Genomic DNA, 21,902 nt, shown 5'->3' on the forward strand with positions numbered 1-21,902 from the left:
TTTCCCAAGCACTGGAACATAGTTTTAAATATCTGGACAGTTCAGTTACAAGGTATTTTAATGTTTGTTTTTTAAAATACACTGACATTGTACAGCCTTTCATGACACACAACATGATTGTCAGACAGGTCACTTTACTTTTCTTTCTGTGACTGCAAAATTAGAGGATTTTGTAAACACAATCCCCAGGATTAAATACAAAACACTCTGTAAGAAGACATAAGCTGACATCTGACCTCCATTTTGGAGTGCACGTCAAACATAACAAGATTTAAAGGCATCTTTATCATTCTTTCACTTTCTTAATTTTGAGTACATCTGCTCTTTGTCAGCTCCAGTCGCTAGCCAGTCTGGGCCAGCAGTCCCTAAAAATAGCTTGACCTGATAACATGTGACTCACCATAGTGAATGGGTGAGTAGATTGCATCACGGATTATTCTCTGCTTTTCACAAGAAGTTTCCATTCAAGCTTAAATCCAATAGGAGACAGGGGTCTCTGGGGAGGGGAGATTACTCTCCATTCACCAGATACAGCAGCTACGAAACGACCAAAACAACATCATAGGTGGAGATGGAGAGCAGTGCAATGGAAGCTATCAACATGCAAGGCAAATACTTCCAGAACATTATAGTTTAGTTATGCTACACCAACAATTTTAGGGACAGCCATCGTGAGCGAAAAACCTAGGTCGATCTAGGCAAGGTTTTGTAAAGATCACCCAGGGTAGAAGGTAGTGCTTCTAACAGCTGTTGTTACAACTCCTTTGCTTACACTCAAGTTTGCACCCAGCCTTCCGATCCATCAACTTTGTTTTTCTCCCACCTCAGCTCTCAGTTTACTTTGACATTTATATTTATTTGTGTTGTTGCTGCTTTGGTTCCCTTCGTGTAGATTTTGCTTTAGTACTACTGCAATGTCATCTCATTCTACTGTGGTTCTTGGGCATAATCCCTTGACGGCTGGGACCTAGTTACAGGCCACCTGCACTCTGCACTGAGTCCATCAAGTCCATGATTTACTTGAGCTATTTAACATTTATGTGTACTAGATTTCCTTGCTTACTGCAAATTTTACTGTTTGACATTGAAGTAGCAGTCCCTTGACAACTGTTCAAGACAATGTGCCATTCACAATGAGCCCTATTTCAACCCAGGTCTTCCAACTCGAATGACTGTCTCTTTCCTGCTACCAACCCCATTGTCCCCTTGCACACAAGTTCTTCTCACTATTGTGCAGTCTCATACAGGAGGTTGGAGGATGTGCATCGAGTGGAGGGACTAGATAACTTGCACTTGCATGTACTATATTTGCCACAAGGTCAGCACTGGAGTTAAATTGTGCAACATAATACACTTGCTGGGTATGAGGCAGACTATGAAGGAGTAGTTAATTTCCTTCTGAGAGCCTACTGCTTGCTCTAAACTCTGTCTTTTCACGCCTTGTGGTGATAATCCACAATAATAAAGTTGCCCCGCCTTTTCATGCTCTATCACCTGCCTAACCACGTACAAGTAGTGATCTTAGTATCACAATAGCGCTACGAAACCTGTGTTCCAGGCTTTCTTCCCTAGAAGTTTCCACAGAGGGAAGGGTCAAAGAAGCTTTTGGACTTATGATCTTGCTGTCCATCCTCAAATGCAGGAATGTCCCTGAAGGACTGTGTGAACGCTGCGGGCCACCTCAACGCAGATATGCCACACCATCACCTTAAATGTCTCCCATTCTGTAGCAATGTTTGCAGTGGAACTCTTACTCTCGTGGAAAAGGTTCTGTATGGTGCGACTACAATCGCCAGAAAAGCTATGGCATACATTTCAGTTGTCTGTGGACGCCATGTCAGTATAGAGGTGAGCTCATTACTCCAAGAAACATCAGTAGTAGGAGGCTGTGATTATAGTTTACCCAGATATTCAGTATTAGTTGGTAAAAGCACATAATTTGAGTCTGTTGGAAACTTATTCAATGTTTTGTGTAATTTGTGAATAGGAGGAGTCATGATTATGTGGCAGAAGCCATTAACTAAAGACCATGGCAGTCTTGCTGTTACAGACAGGAGTCTGACCCGGTCAAGAGTGAGGTAAAGAACACCGCTAAAGTCACGCGCCAGCCCTACTCACGTATGAAACTACCCTCCTGTCCCCAACAGTTTGGCCAAGTCAAGGGCAAAGTCTATGGGTAACATATTTAAAGCACACATGAAGATAAGAGAACGGGGACAGCAATCTCAGTGCTCACTTATTACGACAAACCTGCCCAGTCTGTCTACACATACAGACACGCTCCAATAGAACCCCATCACTGATCCCAATCAAAACTCACTTGGCAAAGAAAAAGTAGAGATAAAGAAGAGTTGCTGTCTTCATCAACTCTGACGTCTAGAGCATCAATTCGGAATAACAGTGTGTTGTGTAATTAAAAAAAAATAGTCTTCACCATGCAGACAGGATACATCTGCCAACTGGTATGTAAACAACGGGTTTTGAGCTTAGCCTCCAGTAAGATTGCGAGTTTCAAAGCATCTATGATGGTGGAGGGGTCATGGAGTGGTAGTGTGATTTAGAACATTGTCAGTGATGCATGTATTAGAATATTTTTTTGCAAGTGTGTGCTTATTTTTATAAGGAATTCATGCTTGTTTAAAATGTATGAACACGCAAAATTACTGCAGCGTAAGGCAAAACTGAGTGGAGCAGCTCGACGAAAGACGAAGTTCCTCTTTTCACAGCGAAAACCCTATTGCGATGTTCTAGGCTTTGTAAAGCCAAAACAGGTAACTGGTCATCTAAAACTGAATCACCACACAAGTGTCACTTGAGGAATAGTAATGTGTAGCTAGTTTCTAGCCAGTCCTTCGGTTGGAAAGGCATGACTAACTGGTATAATGCCCCGATGCAAGCAAACTATACGAAGATCCTCAACATTGAGTTTACAACAAAGTGAGGAGAAAATGTAAACAGGTCAAGTCACGGTGCTGTCTACGAGTGCAAAACAGGAAGTTCAAGGTTTGAAACTGCGCGGGGTGTCCCTCCAGATGTCGAGGAGGCCCGCATGCCGTCTGGAAGCCGGTGGTTGAAGACAGGGATCCAGTTCCAGATGTTGCCCGAGGACTCCGGTGTACGAGGCCTCTCACGAAACCTGTTCCCGCGCCTCGGCGCACCGCCTCACTCCCTTCCGGCCACAGCGCCCCATCCCCTCTGGTGACGGTGTGGATGAGCAGAAAGGCGGCGGCGACAGCAGCAGCTGCGGGGCTATTGTCTTCGGGCCGCGCCCTTCCCGGGGATGGTCTGCGGCATCCTCGTGTGCGCGGTTCTCCGGCTCTGCAGCAGCCCCGCTCCCGCGATACTTCACCTCCCGGGGAAACCGAGGCAGAGTTTCACAAGTTTTTTTGCTATGTAAAACAAGGAGGAAGAGCAGCGCGGAGGACCGCCCGGAATCCGGGGAGGGGCCCAGAAGACAGCAGCATCCTGAGCCCGAGCCCCGTCAGACGCAGGGCTCCGGCTGCACCGGAGGAGGGAGGGCTGCAGCCCGAGCAGGGGGAGGCGCCCAGTGCAAGCACGCTTTCGAGGTCCTTCCTTTTCCTTCTCCAGCCGCTTTCTTTAAAAGGCCAGGAGCGGCGGCAGCCCCGCGTGAGTGTGTGTGTGTGGTATTCAGTCCGGGGACAGAGGCGGGAGCCGCACACGCGGAGAGACGGACGCGCCTCCCTGACCCTCATCCCGTGCAGAGGCGCGGAGAGCGGCTCGGAGCCCGAGCATCTGCCGGCGCAGCCCGCGTCCTCCTCCGCCTGGGCGCTGAGCGCGGGATGCTCCCCGGGGAGGCGCGCTGAGCCGGCTCAGGTGTGCACCCGGAGGCGCAGCTGTTACCTGCGGCGAGGGAGGACGGGGAGAGCTGTGCACACCCCGCCGCAGAGCCCCAGAGTAGCCGCCGCACCATGGAGGAGCCGGGCAGCGCGCAGGCCCCGCTGGCCCCCGGCGAGGAGGAACTGCTCGCGCCGGGCGGCGGGGACGGGCCCAACCGGCCCCTCGGACCCACGCCCAGCCAGAGCCGTTTCCAGGTGGACCCGGTGACCGAGGGGGGAGCCCCGAAGGCCCGAGACGACGAGGCCAAGGGCCGCTTTCACGTCAACTTCGTGGACCCGGCGGAGCGGGACAGTGGCTCCCCGGAGCCCCCGGCGCACGGCGGGGTGAGCTTTCAGAACGGGGACACGGCGCTGAGCGAGGCCGGCAGCCAGCACTCGGGCGGCCAGCATCACTACTACTATGACACGCACACAAACACCTACTATATGCGTACCTTCGGACACAACACCATCGATGCCGTGCCCCGCATCGACCACTACCGGCACACTGCCGCCGACCTGGGCGAGAAGCTGCTGCGCCCCAGCCTGGCCGAGCTGCACGACGAGCTGGAGAAGGTGAGGCTGCCGGCAGGGCTTGGGGTGGGTGGATGATGGAGAGATGTTGAAATGGATGGGGAGGTCACCCGATGGAGGCAGAGGTCTTTGCCTGGGCGCATAGGATGCTCCCGCAGAACAGGCATCGTGTGGGTAATGTGTTGAGTGATTTCGTGACAGACAAGGAGATGGAGGACAGATTCAGAGCGAAGGGGTCACGGGAAGGCGGAGGCCAGTAGGATGCTCAGAGTAGTAAAGGCACAGTACTGTGGGTGTAGGTAGGTTGGAGGACGGCATTGGTACGCAGTCGGTGGGGGGGGGGGGGCATGGGAGCAGTTCTTAGCGACCTGAGCCCCTCTCTAATTCTGGGGGTGTGTGGTTATCTGGTGTTAAGGGGTGTGGTACGTCTAATAATTCATGTTAGAATATACCTCAACCTGCGTTTGGACCTGCCACCTAGCCAGAATGACAAGGGTGCATTAGCCTTGCATTGGGAAGTATGTGCATATCAGTGATAGAGTGTATGGAACGGCAAACGAAGCATGTGCAATATGGGCGGGCACGCCGACCTCACTTTGTTGCCAGTACAGTCTTGTGAGTGCTGGGCTATGTCATAGAATATGGAAGACCTGCATGTAGGAATTGCAGAATAAAGTGGTACTCACAGGGCTTGAGGATGAAAGACGGAGGTGGTGCTAACAAGCTAGCCATAGTACCAGTTGGCTGTAATTATACAAGACTTAATTTCTGGAGTGACATCACTGTCATGCAACCTATTGGCCTTTTTACTGTGTTCTCAGGGTTCGTTTACTTTCACAGGGCCAGCAGTGACAATGCATGTGCGTTGGCGCCTGGTCGTGGGATTAAACACAATAGCCAAATACAGTTGATTGCTGGCAGAACAGTTTGATCTGTGTCTGATTAAGTGACTACTTAATGAGCGCTTCTAATGCGATACCTTTTATGTGCTGTTAGATTCTTACTGTTTGCTGGTAGTGTGGTGCATTTTGTCGTCTACGGGTGCTGTTTTGTTTTGACATGGTCTGACATTTCTCATCGCTCTGTTTTACTGTGTAATGACCTGCGTTGTGCTTGGGGAGCAGCAGGACGAGAGAATGGTCCATGCATCTTAGATATTCGCCTGTTGTAGTTCAAAGTGCCCATATTGCTTAATGAGGAAGACCCCGAGCGAGATAAGAGGAATATATTTTATATTGGTATTGTGGGTAATGGTAGCAGATTATAGTTGTTCGTTCTATCTTTTTTTTTGTGACTGGACTTTGAGTTGTTTGTTTCGACTGTCTCACTACCCGCACACTGCATGTCTTCCACCTAAATCTGCATTATATGTTCACAGCTTCATGTTCCTCCAGTGGTCAAGAATCTGTCATCGACGAAGCTTTTTGTCTTCTTTCTAGTCGTGACTTCTAATTGAATTTCCCATGTCCTGGACAGGGTGCTAATCTTGAGTTGTATTGGAAATAACTCGCTGCAGTTGGAAGTCACTAGTGACCCTTCCACCCAGCCTCCCACATGTGAGAGCTGCGAGTCTTTATGAGCTCATGGTTGAGGATTGGCTTTTCTCCCTGGAGATCCATCTTCTGCTCACTATTCATAGTCCTTGCATCCGGTTACTTAGCAGGCTCCCAAGGGCCGGACACTAACGATGCTCTGTGTTCTGTGTACTTCATTTTTCTCAAGGCTATTTTTTTCTTTCAAGTCGTGTATACACACTGCAGTTTGTTTTTAATACTGGGAACGCATCGTTGTTCCAGCTGGTTATATGTGGCACTGATGCCATATTTCCACTGAATAGGTGTAATGTTGGTTTTAAGGAACGCTTTGAAGTTACTGTATCTTGGCAACATTCCACAAAATATTCCTTTTTGATATGGATGCATATCTAAACCACAGTTTGTTTGCATCTTATATTGGTTTACGTGAGCACTGTTCATTATGCTTACTCTTTTATAATAAGATATGATGCTGATGGTCTAGGTTAAATTGTAAACAGTCGTGGCTTGTAGATTATTTGTCCACAGTGTATTTGCAAATGTCTTACTTTCTAGCGGTTTCCTTTTCCTAGGTGCATATCAAAGCTACAGAATTCCACTAGTTTGAGTCTTTGCAGCTGCCCCACTGATACCTCTTAGAAACGCTGCTAGTATTTTGCTGGGTACCACGTCTACTAAGTGTGCAGGAGACCAACAGTTAGGTGCACAGCCACTGAAGCAGCAGACAGCAGATCCATGCATTTATGGCTCGTACTAAATGGAGTAACCAGGTGTGCCATTTTCATCGTCAGCAGTATTGTCTGCAACTAGACACCATCAGTATCTGTAGGGAACAAATGGCCAGCTCCTGCTTAACTTAAAAATGTGACAAAATGTGGACCGGTTGCCCAGTAGCACATGCCTTGGGTGTGTTTTTGTTTTTTTTCCCCTCTAATTTTATTGCACTTGCGCATAAGAAAAAATTCACTTATTTTAGGTTTATAATGTTCCTGTCCGATACAGTTGTGGTATGGTAGAAGGAAAAGCGCCAGAGAGCAATTATGCAGACGTGTGTTTTTTTTTTTTTTTTGTTTTTTTTTTTTTTTGTTGGTCCAATTTAACAAAGCAAGGGGGAATATTCCAACAACTCCACCCCCAGCACTTAAGCTTGTCTTGTGTCATTAGCAGTACTGAGCTATGATTTGGGCATTTTATCGCTCCCCAAGTTAAGATATTTTTTCCCTCTTTCAATTTGCAGAGCTGTCAAATGTACTCTCCAGGTGATGTCATCGCCTCAGTAACCTCTTACCTCACTAACTTCAAGCATTTATCCAGGTTTGAACACCGCCTGTAATCAATATTTAAGCTTCTCTATGACGCAGAGTTCTTGTTAACATTTGAGGGTGTTGTGACAGTTGGATGAGTAATACAACTGTCATGGGTCTTTAAAATTTGACTGTGCCTGGACCTGTTTCGTGTTGTTGGGATCACGCTCAGGATACTAGGATGTTAATTCACAGGGTCGCCAAGACGTTCTTGAGGGAATACCCTTTTATCCTCAGAAGGACACATTTAGATCTCTTCAGTCTGACTTTAACATAGGGAATCTCTGGTGTAAGAAGATGCAGTTATAACACCTTTTCTGTGACCTCTGCTGGAAGCCAAGTGTCTGTTCTTTGAAATGGCCACCCCTTATGTTCGTGGTGTTCCCAGTAAGTGTGCAAGCCCAGAGGGATGGAGCAACTTCCCATGAGAACTTATTATGGGGAGAAGGGATTACCTCTGTTAGTCTCTGCATATACTTGAACGGAGTTTTGGTTCTGATTTTCTTACTAAGGCGGATATTAGGACTTGTATTTAACTTTTCAAAACATTTAACAGAAGGCTGCCCCGATGAAATAAAGCATTTTCATTTGACATGAAAAGCAACGAGCCCAACTTAAATGGTGCATGTTCAGAAATGTTCTGTCTAAAGTAAAATAGTTTTCAACATGGTGTTAACTTGCAAATTTACTGTCGCATGTCTATGAATAGAACTTTAAATCTACACATCTAACACTTATGTTAACATTCAATTTACATGAAATCTAATAACATGTCCATCTTGCTTTCAGAAATAAACATTATGCCTTGTTTTTGTCTTGGTGGCGAAAACATCAGTAGTGGAGGGGAAAGCACCTGGTCACATAGCTTGTCATTCCCAATTGTGTTATTTTGTTAATAGAAACAGCAATGTAATTTTACTAGAAGTATAAGTGCTTGCACCTGTTTGGAAGAAAGGTGCCTTGTGCAGACATTTCCACCGAACCTCATAGCAATTAATTGCTTAGTATTATTCAGTGTTGGAAATCCTGTACAGGGAAGGAGTTGGGTGGGCAAAACCATTTTTGCTTTAAATTGAGTACCCTTTCATGTTTTAGGAATCTATTGTAGAGATTACTGCCAACATTCCAAGCTGTAAATCCTCTACCCTTGAGATGGAATTTTCCTGGCTGCATATCTAATCAGTTAGAATTAAGTGTATTAAAACCTGCTGGTATTTATTTACAGCTGTTGGTGTGCAGCCCACAAACATGTTCTAATTGAATCACATGCTGGATTTGCTCGTGATTCGTTTGAACCCCACCAGGAGACTGTAACTGGTTAATAATAATGCTAATAAAGGGATTCCACATCTTTTGGTAAATCTGTGAATAGATTTTTTTTTTTTTTTAACACTTATGTGACATTTTCCTTCAAGTTCGTCATTGTAGTATTCACAAGAACCCCATTATTTATTTAAATATATAGTTTTGGATATTTCGCAAAGATTTGTCTAACTGTGCCAAAGTTATTAGCAAAACAAAAACACTTATATGGAAAGTAGGTCCCAACCAGATGTACCTATTGGCGACCGCCAGTAGATAATATATAATTTTAAGCGGGGGAACATTAAGCAAGACACTGTTTTACAGAGTCCTACAAACAGGCACTTGTCAAAGGAACTCCTCTTCATCTCCCACAGATGTGCCGTCCGACATCGAAAGTTCTCAAGCCGAGCTCGCCAGAGGGTGCCTGGCATAGTGCTGGTCAGGTTCACCTTGGCCCTGTTCCTCTTTGCATATGTTTTGAACGGCAGCTAAATTCTTTCAAACTTGTACATCCTGTCTGTAATAATCGCAGTAAAGTGTTCCATGACATATATGTGCCACACCATGGACCACCATAGTGAGGAGCTTGGGGAGCGAGGGTTCTTCCAGGCGTGGGCTAGTGTTTGTCTTGCCACCAGAAGGGAAATGGTAAGTAGTTTGCCCCTAAGGGTGGTATATGGGTAGACAGTCTTCCTGGTCTCTCCCAACAGTAACAACAATTTGGTGCATCAAGTGGAGCACCTCCAATCAGAAGTATTTTACATGTATACAGTGCCACCACAATTGTAAATACGTCCATTAAACGTAGATCAGAAGTTCCAACTATGGCATGGAGTCGAACTGGGGTGAAATACCATCTAGTGCAGCTTTCGTAGGAATTGGCTTTATGTTGTAGAGGTCTTGGCAGAAACAGACCAGAGCTGCTGCCAGGTGTCATCAGTAATTGTGTTTAACTAAATCTAGTACCCATTTGACTGGTAGGGGTGTTGCTGGGACGGGCTATATAAAGCTGAGTAGAAGCAGGTGATGCCTTTCCTGAGGGACCCATGGGCAAAGAGTTGTTCTAGGGATGTTTTGCTTTACTACCCTTACCTTTCACTTAATGTTTGCCCAGTGTAGGAGCTGATTAAGGCAAAACTCACCTGCTGTAGTCATATGGAAAAGATTCCTGCAGGTCTACTTATCCAACGTGACCCCATCTTGGTAAAGGCCGCCTCCCACCCCCCTCCCGCAACCTCCAGTCGTGTAAAATGAGTATCCATTGTGCTTGGCAAAACTCTGGGTTGCCTGCAATAGGAGATACTAAGGAGGGATAGATAGTAGCAGTCTGGCGAAGGTTAATTCTATTCCAGTGTCTCAGGAGAGTAGCAGTAGCGTACAGTGGGGGGTAAAATCGGTCTCAAGGCCTTATCCACATGATATGGTGTAAAGCAATGGCTGAGCATCCATGTTCAAAAAGCACCCAGAGTTTGACATAGGGGAGGTGATGCCAATCAAGAGCTCATTGAAATCGGGAAGCATAGATGTAGTATTTTATGTTGGTGAAACCCCAGCCCTCCATCGGACATTCTCTTCTATTGTGTTGCTTTAGTTATTCTGGATGTTGAATTATGCCAAACATATTGTATCAATTGTGTTTGAGTATGCTGAATGATGTAACCAAAGATCCAAATTGGCAAGGTGTGCGTCAGTTAGAGTAGTTGGTGTAAGTAATTAATCTTCATTGCATTTATGCAGCCTAGCCCCAGTGGTAGAGATCCTTAAGTAGGGCCTTCTGCACAGGAGGTATGTTGTGTTCAGAGGGTTCTGATAAAGCTAGTCAAGGCGATTCCAAGGTAGCGTCATGAGATGCCCTTCCATGCCAAGCCAAGGGTGGAGACTAAAGATCGGGTCCTGTGGATGGGGTCCCCACCCTGATGCCCGTAGATGTTGAATAGTTAATACAAAAGACCTGGACCACATCAAATTGTTTTAATTCGTCCAGCATAAGTGGGAGGGATGTTGCTGGACAGATCAGGAAGCCCAATACATTGTCAGCAAAGAGTTCTAGTTTGTACCTCAAGTCCTTGGATCCCAGGATTTTTTTTTTCAAGTCGATGGACTATTGGCTCCATTGTGAGTGCAAAAATGAATGGGGATAGAAGACATCCTTGTCTGGTACCTTTTGCAGAGGGTAATTGACAAGGAAAGGGCACCATTGACTAACACGATGTTGGTGTTTTGTAAGTGACCAACCAATAGATCATCGTATGAGGCCTCAGCCTGGCCTTTGAGAGGACCACTTACAGGAACTACTAATTTGCCCGGTCAAAGGCCTTGTCTGCAGATAGCGAGAGAAGGATGGTTGTGCTGTTGGTCTGTTGTGCCATATCAGTCTCATTCACTGACAGGCACATGTTATTCCGAGCCTGTCTATTCCTATTGAACCCCGAATAGCCATGTATTTAATATAGTAGAGTTGATTGTTTTATTGTGGCCTATTACACACAGCAGTAATATTCATCAACAGTAATTAAATTTATACTAAGTAGTAACAAAACAAGACTTTAATTTTATTATTTTTCCACAGGTTTGTGTGCAATCTTTTAAGTGTTTGGACTTGCCCATTATCTTGATAGCATGGGACCCATGTTTGGGAATGTCTGATGCAAACTGTGCAATTGGAATTGTGCTGCAACTCTGTGGTAATTCTTCAACGGCAGAAAACGCCCAGGAGTTGCTGTGTATTCTGTCTAGAAGATACTGCCCTGTTCTTTTGAGCTTGACTGTTACTATTATATACATGTCTTTTTTGCACTAGGCTTTCTGGAGTGGAGGAAAAAGACAATGAATGCCCCCCCCCCCCCCCCCCCAAATAATAAGCAATGGCTGAGAGTTAAGCATTTGACCCATTTATCTTTCCTTCTGATAAGTCAAAGCTAGAAGTTAAGGAATTTGGTTCTGCACTGGCTCTTGGTCGTTTGCTCTTAAAGATACAATATTTGTTAACCTCTGTCAATAGTTGAAGCTGAACATGGATATGCAGAATGTTTTTACAGTTGTATTTAATTCTTGGAGTGTTTCCTTTCCAGTAAGGTACCTGAACAAAATCAAATAACCCTAAGTACCACTAATTCTCCAATGAGAGATGTCAACATTTAAGGCACTCAACAGTTGAGGAATTAAATCCAGTCTTTACAACCAATCTTGTCCTCTTTGAGTGAGTTTCAAACTTTACAAAATCTTGAAGGTCAGATGACTTAAATTACGGAGTAGTTAATTAAAACCCCTGATGTACCTTTTTGGGCAAAACGAGTAGTATGCAAGATAGGCTTCAAGAAACAACCTTTGGGTCTTTGACATGGAACATGTTGATCAAGGGTAAGATGCAGGAGTGCTTTACGGTTCATTGCCTTTTAAAGTTCTTACCTAGAACAAAACTTTGACTTTCAAAAAGGAATATCGAGGCATAAAAGTAATTGTTTAGAAAACACAGTAAGTCCCAATCCAAAATTTTATTTCCTTTCCTGAACATATTATATTAAGGCACCGATTCCCCAAAGTCACTGAACTATCTTCCACTATTAGGAAATTAAAGCTGTTGCATATGCAAGTTTCAACTGATTGAAACATCGACTGAGTTGCAAGAACCTCGATGCAAAAAAGTAGATACTGGAATAATTGACATTTGTATTTGGGACAGAACATTTGCAAAAAAATTAAGTCTAAGTACATGCTAAAGACGTTCTAGAGCTGTGTGCCTGCTCGTGAATTTGACTTCTGATGCAATCCTTTGTTTTCTCACAACATGGGTACTTCTCAAATATTTTTTTTCTTTGTTTTTAAGCAATGTGTTGAGTGGTTTTTCTTCGGGTGGTATTAAATAGGGGCGTTATACAATTAATAGTAATCAAAGGATCATGATTTCCATTTATGAATTCTTAGTCCTACATTATAGGAAACTCTAGACATATTGAGTGCAGCCCCATGTTTGGTTTAACACTGTAGGGTTGATTTACAAAACGTTTTCTGTGAGTCGTGCCGTAACCAGAATTGTTACTTAATCGCAAATCTCCAGGTGTAAGGCCTACCTAATCGGACCTTTATACAATATATATATATATATATATATATATATATATATATATATATATATATATATTTTTCCTGAGTCTAAGCATCGGATTTTTTTAAGGTGTCCGCTGAGGTTATCACAGGTTGTGTCTAGTCATTTTGGGGTGAGCAGGGATTTTGTTCAAGGTAGGTGTAAGCACCGTTAACAATAAATGATCTGATGGAAAACCGAATATAAAAAAACATGTAACGTCTCAACTATTACTGTTTCTGGAAGGTCTGAACATCAGTTTGAGGATACAATTATTAATTTTAATCTTGATATGTCTGCAAATTGTTTCTGGCATCCTAAAATATTACTGCACATTACAATGGATGACTAAAAACCTTTTTTTAGTGACCAAATGTTCCCATTGCTATAATTTTAAAACGTGTGATGTATTGGAGGCTGAATGAGTAGTGTAAAGAACCAGATGTGTTAAGGGGGTGCTGAATGTAGAAGGGGGCATCTTTAATGATTTCTGGTCCTTCTGAAACTAGATTGTGCAAAACTTTACTAACAAAGTGTTCCGCCCCCCTCCCATTTTTAGTTGTGGTCCGTTTCAGATCTGCATTAAACGGCTAAAGCATTCATTTGACTTATTGCTTCTATATATTTCAGCCTGTGCATAGGAATGTGTTCATTGAACAGATCACATTGCAGCTGCATAGTGTTCAGACTAGCCTCATTTGTGTCATAGATATTGAGAGTTAGCACCTTAGTTGGTATTGTGACACACATTAAACGTCAGTGCTGCAATGAGTCTCCTATTAGCTTATTGTTGTAAACCTTTGCCTCCTATCCTTTTTTGGTAACTTCCTTCCACGTTTTCGCTGTGCATCTTACTAACCATTTGTAAAATGCAAGTCACCTTGATATGTTTTAAAAACTTTCCTCTGTCCAGGAGGAAGTTGTAGTTGCTGGCAACTACTTCTAGCCTTTTTTAAACTAAAACAGTTGTTAGAGCGGTCCGTACTAGTAATTTTTTACCTGTATTGGGACGCTCTTTAGGCCGATGAATCTTTTGACTAAGTGGGACCCCCGGCACCCTTAATCAGTCAATTTCATTAAATCAATAATCAATAACGAACATAAGCAATTCCCTGATCAACATAACACTTAGCAATTAATCCAGAATACATTTCGGCGAACCCTGACCTTTCAGTCAGGAATAACCACACCAGTTTATTCAAAGTTAATGAATTTATTTCCCTATATTAACAAAGCTAGCACAATATAGATGTGTCTCAACACCAAATGATAAATATATATGAACATTAATAGCTGTCCATAACGGCGAAACAGGTGCAATCTATGTAGCATTTGAATAACAAGGCATTTGATAATAGCAATGCAAATCACTAATAGTATAATCTGTAATGAATTAATTGCATACATTTAGTCAGCATAACAAGGTCTCAAATTGCATCGTGCGACAAAAGAATCCTCATCTAACCTCAAATTAGCATCGGCATGTGGGACTTCATGCAAAACAATTTAGCAGCGTTAATTTAGAAAATCTCCTAGCTAGGGATCTTGTCAAAAATCGGCAGTTGGTCACCTAAAAGAAACACAATGCAATTTTACAATTTCCTTTCATATTTACCAATTACGATCAGCATTCAAGGAAGTCTTCGTCTCACAGGTACCGTTTCTCGATCAGCGTGGGTACCGTTTCAATCAGCATGGGACGGGGCAAAGGGGCAGGGGTGAACGGGGCAATTGCCTCACGGCGGCAAAATAAAACTACTACTTCATGCAAAGGGATCAAAGTTAAAGTCTCTAGGGCAAGAATCATTTAAAGTCTCTTTCTCTCGATTAGAGAAAGCATCAAAGTCTCTCAAAATGGCGTCGCAGCAAGGTGGGCCATAATAGCTACGGAATGACGCAATGTCGGGCAATAGCTGGTAATGGCTGCAAAAAGCTACCTTCTTCTCGTGCACCTGGTTTAAATAGACAACAGTTCAAATCCAGTAGGGTCTTCCATTGGAGGGTTCATAGGTTAGCTTCAAATTGTCCAATCAAAAACAACAGTTCTCAAGCTTTTACTTAAGCATACATTATCCTTGGAGATGGGTACGCAAGTTGCAACATTTTATACCAATTAACTCACTTTCAGAGCTTCCATTGTCCGCACCTGCAGATCGACCTTGGAGCAAATAGAAAATATGCCAGGCTGGCACGAAACCTTAAGATAAGCATGTGAACGATCTCAGTGGAAAAGTACAGCTTCAAGCAGAAATACACGTTTAATATCACATTGAAAAAAATACGAGCATCTAAACCGTGAGACCAGGCAACTAGGCCAAAGCCTCCACTAAAGTAATGCTAAGCTAAAACATTTCAAACAAGCAAATCGTAGCACACGTTTATAATTATGTCGGATTAGTGCAATTCTAATACATCATGTTATATAAAGCACGCTTATAAATGTTGGCAAACTACTCTGAGGGCACATTTTGTCCCCGTACAATCTTTATTAGTTCGGTTAAAGTCACACATGATTATTTCACACTACGTTTATGCGCTAATAAATGTAAAACCTTCATTTTCTGCTTCATCAATCCCTCCTCTGATGACTACTTGTCATCACACCAAACCATGCCCACAAATTTTATTCCATTAAAATTCTGTCAGTTCTCTTTTCCTTTTAATTCCCCTAGTTTTCGCTTTGTATTCTTCTGCCATTCTTTTCATAATTTTCTCTTCCTTTCTTCTCTTAATTCTTTCCATAATCATTATTATTCCCCTTTTTATTCCCCAAATTCCAAATATGCAAATTATAACTATTCGAATTCCCTCTATTATTTTTAGCAATATTCCATTCCAAATTCCACCAAGCCAATTTCCCACTGAAGCAAGTCCTTTTCCAACCTTCTCCCACAATCCTGGTTCTTTCAATTCCTTCAAATCTGCACTCTCTTTTGTTAGATTAGCAAGCATAGTTTTAATCTTCACACTATTGTCTGGAATATACGTACAACAGTGTCGTGCACCAAGCATTTTGCAAACGCCGCCATCCTTTGCTAAAAGAATGTCTAAAGCAAGCCTATTTTGAAGAGTCCTAGCTCTTTCTGCTGCAAGTTCAGCATCTATCAGGATTATAGCACCTGAAAACTTTGTCAACATGTTATCCACTATAGTAGACAACTTTCGTATTTTGATGGAATTCAACACAACTCCCAACGAAGGAATCATGGCTCCAAATATATCTCCTACCACAGCAGCTGCGGTCTCTCTTTTCTGGATACGATGGGATCCAGATGTCTTTGGAATCATCGATAGGTCATCCAGTTGATAAACCTTTGGGAACACTATACCCAAATAACATCTCCCCCACCATCCCTTTGGAAGACGATAATAGGCATTATACCCACAAATGTAATATACACCTGGAATGACAGGGTCAAGTCCGTTCATCATGAATGTCCATTTGGCCTTAAAGATAAACGTATGTTTACACTCACTCGCTCCTACAAAAATGTTGTCATAATAAGATTCACCTCTATATATACAAAATTTCCCTACATGCCAAGCATCTAAAGCTATTCTCCCTTGTGTCTTTATTGCGGCAAAATCATAATTATCTACTGAAGTCCTCTTATGTAGCTCTTTTTCTAACTTCGCATTCATTTGTGCCCTTCTATCATCTGTGCGATCTAAAAAGCTTATTTCTACTGCTGAGAGCGAGCAGGTAAGGTTTTCCCTATGAGCGTGAGCCGTTTCAAAAGGTTGCATTGGCTCGAAAAATTCCCTCACTATTTTAGCATCCCAATCTTTAGCAATCTGACTTAGCTGCGCTATTATAGGAACGTATGCAAAGGTAACATCATAATTCGAGTAAAAATACTGTATGTTAGTCTGACCATAAAATCTAGACATTACTATACTACATGTAATCCCGTATGTAAGAGGCATGTGGTGATAAGTCACCCCTTCCTTTACCGATGTCGGTATCTGTGTACACACATAACAATCTTTCGCATCCATAGTCTCAACATATTCTGTTAATAAGCGATAGAAAACATTATACGAAAGTTCTTTCTTATCATGCAAGAGCCTCTCATCTAATTCTAGTCTTTTCAATGCGGTTAGTTCAGTGACAGTAACAGGAGCAAAAGTAGAAGCAGCAATTCTCTCATTCTCACCCTTTCCATGCATTCCAAGCACAATTGCCATTATTATTAGTACACATGCAATTACCAAGCCTATACACACATATTTACAATATCTCTTTCTACTGTTTTGCGTCATGATCTGTATAGAATCAGAGAGCTAGAAGCACCTATAAAACTATTTAGCAATTCAGTTACAAAGCTGAACGAGCGCAATGTTCACACAGTTTTCTTCAAGAGGCCAGTCACTTATCGGTTAGCAGCATTTGTCTCAATTCGGCAATAACTCAGTCTTTTATTAGTTCAGCAAGTGTCTCATCCGGTTTAGCAATGTCTCAGCTGGTTGTTTGTATCAAGTTAGATTGTAGCGAGCAATGTCATTTATCACCCTTTCAATCAACAGAGTCCATAAAACTTTTCTTTTCTATTGGTATCTCTTCTTCTTCGTTCTCGAGGCTTAGAGATACAAACTCGTCAGTCCAATCGTCATTAGCTACATATGCCCATTCTGGACCGGAATATCTCCTGTTCGGTATCCTTTTCCTTTTCAATTTTGCTTCTCCTTTTGATTCTGCCTCACTGGTACTTTCCTCTTTGGCCAAGTCTTTTCCTTCACTTGAGGATGGTACCACGACAGTCGCTTCCTTTCTTTTCTCTTTCACTTTCGGCCTTTCTCCGTCGTTCAAACTTTCTTTTATTGGTGATATGCTTAGTCTCCTCTTTGCACCATGTCCATTTGATGGGCCTGCGATCTTTTCGTTGGGAGCTTGAACTTTTTCGTTCTGCTCTGCCTTGTCCCCTCCTTCTGGGGAATCAATCACGTTCTCCTTTTCTTTTTCTGTATCGTCTGCTTCTGGGAAAGCCCTCCTCTGATCAGGCTCTCCTGCTTTTTCACCTCTTTCGAGCCCTTCGTCACCGTTACTTTCGTCAGGCTCTTTATCACTTTCAGCTGCTTCAGGCTCTTTGTCACCCTCAGCTGCTTCAGGCTCTTTGCTACCCTCAGCTGCTTCAGGATCTTTGTCACCTTCAGCTGCTTCGTCACTGTCTGAACTTTCCCCTTGGTCTTCCCCAAGTGCGTCTGCTTCGTCCCCAGAGAATATTTCTCTCTCCTCTGTTCCTGCCTGTTCGCTTTCAGTTCGGTTTTGCTCTGTCTCAGCACTGTTTTATCAGGCACTGGCAGTTTCAGCGCTTCTACTTCCTCATCTGTGGGACACAACACTTTCTTTGTGTGACTGGCGTGAATCCAGTTGGGAACTCCCGCACACTTCACAGCGATAGTTGTCGTCAGGATCACTTGGAAAGGGCCTTTCCAACGGGGTTCCAAACACGACTTTCTCACGTGCTTCTTTACCACGACCCAGTCACCTGCTTTCAGTGCGTGTCCTGGACCTTGGATCGGTGGCAAGGTGGTCGCTTCCACCTGGTGAGAGAAAGAGCGAACCACGTCAGCTAGACCTTTGCAGTAGTCTAACACCATATCATCTGTAATATTCAAAAGCGCATTTGCGGGAACTGCAGGAAGCCTCATAGCTCTGCCCATGAGAATTTCGTGCGGGGACAATCCAGTCTTTCTGTCAGGGGTGTTTCTCATTGACATTAGCACCAAGGGCAATGCGTCAGGCCATTTCAAATTTGTTGATGCACATATTTTCGCCATTCTTGATTTCAGTGTACCATTCATCTGCTCCACCAGTCCTGATGCTTCAGGGCGATAGCTACAATGCAGTTTTTGCTCAATGTTCAGCGCTTCGCAAAGTAACTTTATCACCTCGTTATTGAAGTGACTTCCCCTATCTGATTCTAAAGAGATCGGGAATCCGAAACGTGGTATTAACTCCCTCAACAATAGTTTTGCAACTGTAAGGCTGTCATTTCTACGTGTGGGGTATGCCTCAATCCAGTGACTAAAAATGCACACAATCACCAACACATACTTCAATCCTCCATGCACAGGCATCTCAATGAAGTCCATCTGCATTCGACTAAACGGGCCACTGGCTCTACTAATATGGCTCGCGTTCACGACTGTTCCCTTTCCTGGGTTCTTCTGCTGGCAAGTGACACATCGATGGCAAACTGCTTCTGCAGCTTGACGAAATCTGGGGTTAAACCAATCAGTTTTGAACAATCTTATCATGGCATCTCTCCCTAGGTGAGCTTGTCCATGATAGAACCGCGCAAGCTGTGATAAGAGACTATCTGGCAAAACAAATTTTCCCTCATTTGAAACCCATAACTCATCTTGTCTCTTTATACATTGTGATTTAATCCAGGAATCTCTTTCTTTCATCCTCCCTGACGTTATTCTGTAATTCTTTTAATTCATCTATTGTATCTACGACCTTCAAGGCAAATGCTTCAGCTTGTTCGAGTTCTGGTTCACTTATCGAATTCCATTAATCTCTGAGTAATATACAGTTCAAGGCACAAAATCTTGCGACTTGATCCGCATATGCATTTCCCAGAGAGACATAATCCTGTCCTTTTGTATGAGCACTACACTTTACCACTGCAACTTCAGCTGGCATTTGAATGGCGTGTAACAATTCCCTTATTCTCTCCCCGTTTTTCACTGGGGATCCTGAAGAAGTCAGAAAACCTCTCTGTGACCATAGTTGTCCAAAGTCATGCACAATCCCAAACCCGTACTGACTATCAGTGTAAATGGTGACTTTCATCAATGCAGACAGTTGACATGCTCTTGTAAGGGCTACAAGTTCTGCTACTTGTGCAGAATAGACTCCTTGAAGCCAGCCCGCTTCCAAAACACCGGTTACAGTACATACAGCATATCCTGCTTTCAAAATTCCCATCCCATCTCTTAGACATGAACCATCAACAAAAACAATTTGGTCATTTTCATCAAGCCTAGTATCCTTAATGTCAGGTCGGGGTTTGGTGCAAAATTCAGTCACCTGAAGGCAGTCATGCTCGACGTCTTCAGCGTTCTCAACTTCAGCATTTTCTCCAGGAAGCAAGGTTGCTGGATTCAACGTGGTGCACCTTTTCAGCTGCACATTCGGTGAGCCCAGAATTACCGTTTCATACCTTGTGAGCCTTGCTCCAGTCATGTGTTGCGCTCGGGAGCGGGTCAAAAGTATCTCAACTGAGTGAGGGACCATGACTGTTACTGGGTGTCCCATCACTATTCCTTCACTCTGAGTGAGGCTGATACCAACTGCTGCTACGGCGCGCAAACACCCTGGAAGTGCTGCTGCGACCGGATCCAAAGTAGCTGAAAAATACGCTACTGGTCTGTTTATGTCACCGTGGGCTTGGGTCAAGACAGACAAAGAACATGCATCACGTTCATGACAAAACAATGTGAAAGGCTTTGTGTAATCAGGCATACCTAAAGCTGGAGCCCTACACATGCATTCCTTTAATTCAATAAAAGCATCCATCTCATCTCCTTTCAACTCAATTTGATCCAAGGCATCCTTCTGGGTCAGTTTCAGTAAAGGCTTTGCCAGAGTTGAGAAGTTGGGAATCCACTGGCGACAGTAGCCCACCATTCCCAAAAACTTCCTCACCTCCCTCCTTGTCTTTGGTGGACTCATTTGAAGTACGCTTGTTATTCTTTCCTTCATTATTCTCTGTGACCCTTTCTCTATTTGGTGACCCAAGTATTTCACTTTCCTTTGACAGAACTGTAATTTGGAAGGAGACACCTTGTGCCCATTCCTTCCCAAATGGTTCAACAGAGCAATGGTATCGGCTGTGCAGCCACTTTCTGTCTTTGACGCAATCAGTAAGTCGTCGATGTACTGTACTAGGGTTGACTCGAATGGCAATTCTAATGCTTCCAAGTCCTTCTTTAGAATCTGATTGAATATTGACGGTGACTCAGAAAACCCTTGAGGAATTCGACACCAACTGTACACTCTGTCTAAGAATTTGAAACAAAAGAGAAATTGGCTGTCCTCATGAAGAGGCACCGAGAAGAATGCTTGTGACAAGTCGATGACTGAGAACCACTCGGCATCGCAAGGGACTTGAAACATTATCACAGCTGGATTCGGTACTACAGGGCAGCATTTGACTATGATGTCATTTATTTTCCTCAAGTCCTGCACGAGTCGGACCTTTCCACTCTGCTTTATCAGTCCCATGATTGGTGAATTACATGGACTGCTTAACACTTCTTTCAGTACTCCCTGTTTTACAAATTCGTCAATGAGTTGGGCAACTTTCATGAGGGTGTCCTGTGCCATGTGGTATTGTGGGGTCTGGGGAAAGATCGCATTGGGCTTTACAGTCACTTTCACTGGTTCCACTCCTTTCATCAATCCCACCTCTTTCCCTGTCATATCCCACACTTCCTTTCCGACTGTTTCCCGTAATTCAGCTGGAATATCTTCTTCAGTTATCATCGGGAAAAGACAAATCAGAGGATAGTCTTCATCGACAGTCTCCATCTCATCCCCCTCTACACTGTCCTCTTCCCCATCACTGCTCGTCTGAATTTTTATTCCCTCGTTCGAACACATAATCGAACATCCCAATTTGCACAATAGGTCTCTCCCTAACAGTGCTATCGGGCTTGAGTCACATACCACAAATTTGTGTAACCCTTGATAGTTGCCAATGCTGACTGGTACCGGATCTGTTATTGGGTTTGTCAGGTGCCTGTTTGCTACTCCCACCACTTGAACTGTACTCCCTGAGAGTGGCAAATTTGGTACTTCACTGCTCTTAACTGTTGAACGTGTGGCTCCCGTGTCAACCAAGAATGAGACACGATGACCCATTACTCTTCCCTCTACGTACGGACCCTTTTGATCAACTTCCAAGGATGCTGCAAGCACACAATCTCCTTCCTCTCCTGAACTTTCACTCTCCCATACATTGTTTATTCCGCTCTCACTGTGTAATGGGAACTGTTGTACGGTGCCATTTGTACTCATTACCTGACCCGAGACCTGTGGAGGAACCATCACTTGCTGCTGACTCATTGGTGCCAAAGGTATTTGCATTTGCTGATTAGGTACCATGGGTAACTGCTGTTGCATTGGCTGCATTTGCGTCATCTGCATACGAGGCATCTGCATCTGCTGCGGCTGCATAGGTTGTAATCCCTGCAATTGATTTATGGTCTGAAAATTTGGGTTTGGACCTCTCATTTTCGGTCCCCTCATTGTCTGAAATGCATTGACATCATTGTTTTGCTGACCAGCACC

At 43.6% G+C, this 21,902-nt stretch overlaps 1 protein-coding gene across 1 annotated transcript in view; it reads left to right on the plus strand.

The window, feature by feature from the left end:
- Positions 1–3,197: 3,197 nt before the first annotated feature.
- The window catches only part of SLC12A2 (solute carrier family 12 member 2), a 409,553-nt gene continuing 390,848 nt past the window's right edge, over positions 3,198–21,902 (plus strand). The window contains exon 1 of the mRNA XM_069227287.1: positions 3,198–4,412. Within this exon, the coding sequence (XP_069083388.1) occupies positions 3,930–4,412 (483 nt within the window). The 5' untranslated portion in view covers positions 3,198–3,929. The remainder of the gene's footprint in view (positions 4,413–21,902) is intronic.

Source organism: Pleurodeles waltl, chromosome 1_1 (assembly GCF_031143425.1).
Source record: "Pleurodeles waltl isolate 20211129_DDA chromosome 1_1, aPleWal1.hap1.20221129, whole genome shotgun sequence".
Classification (NCBI taxonomy): Eukaryota; Metazoa; Chordata; class Amphibia; order Caudata; family Salamandridae; genus Pleurodeles; species Pleurodeles waltl.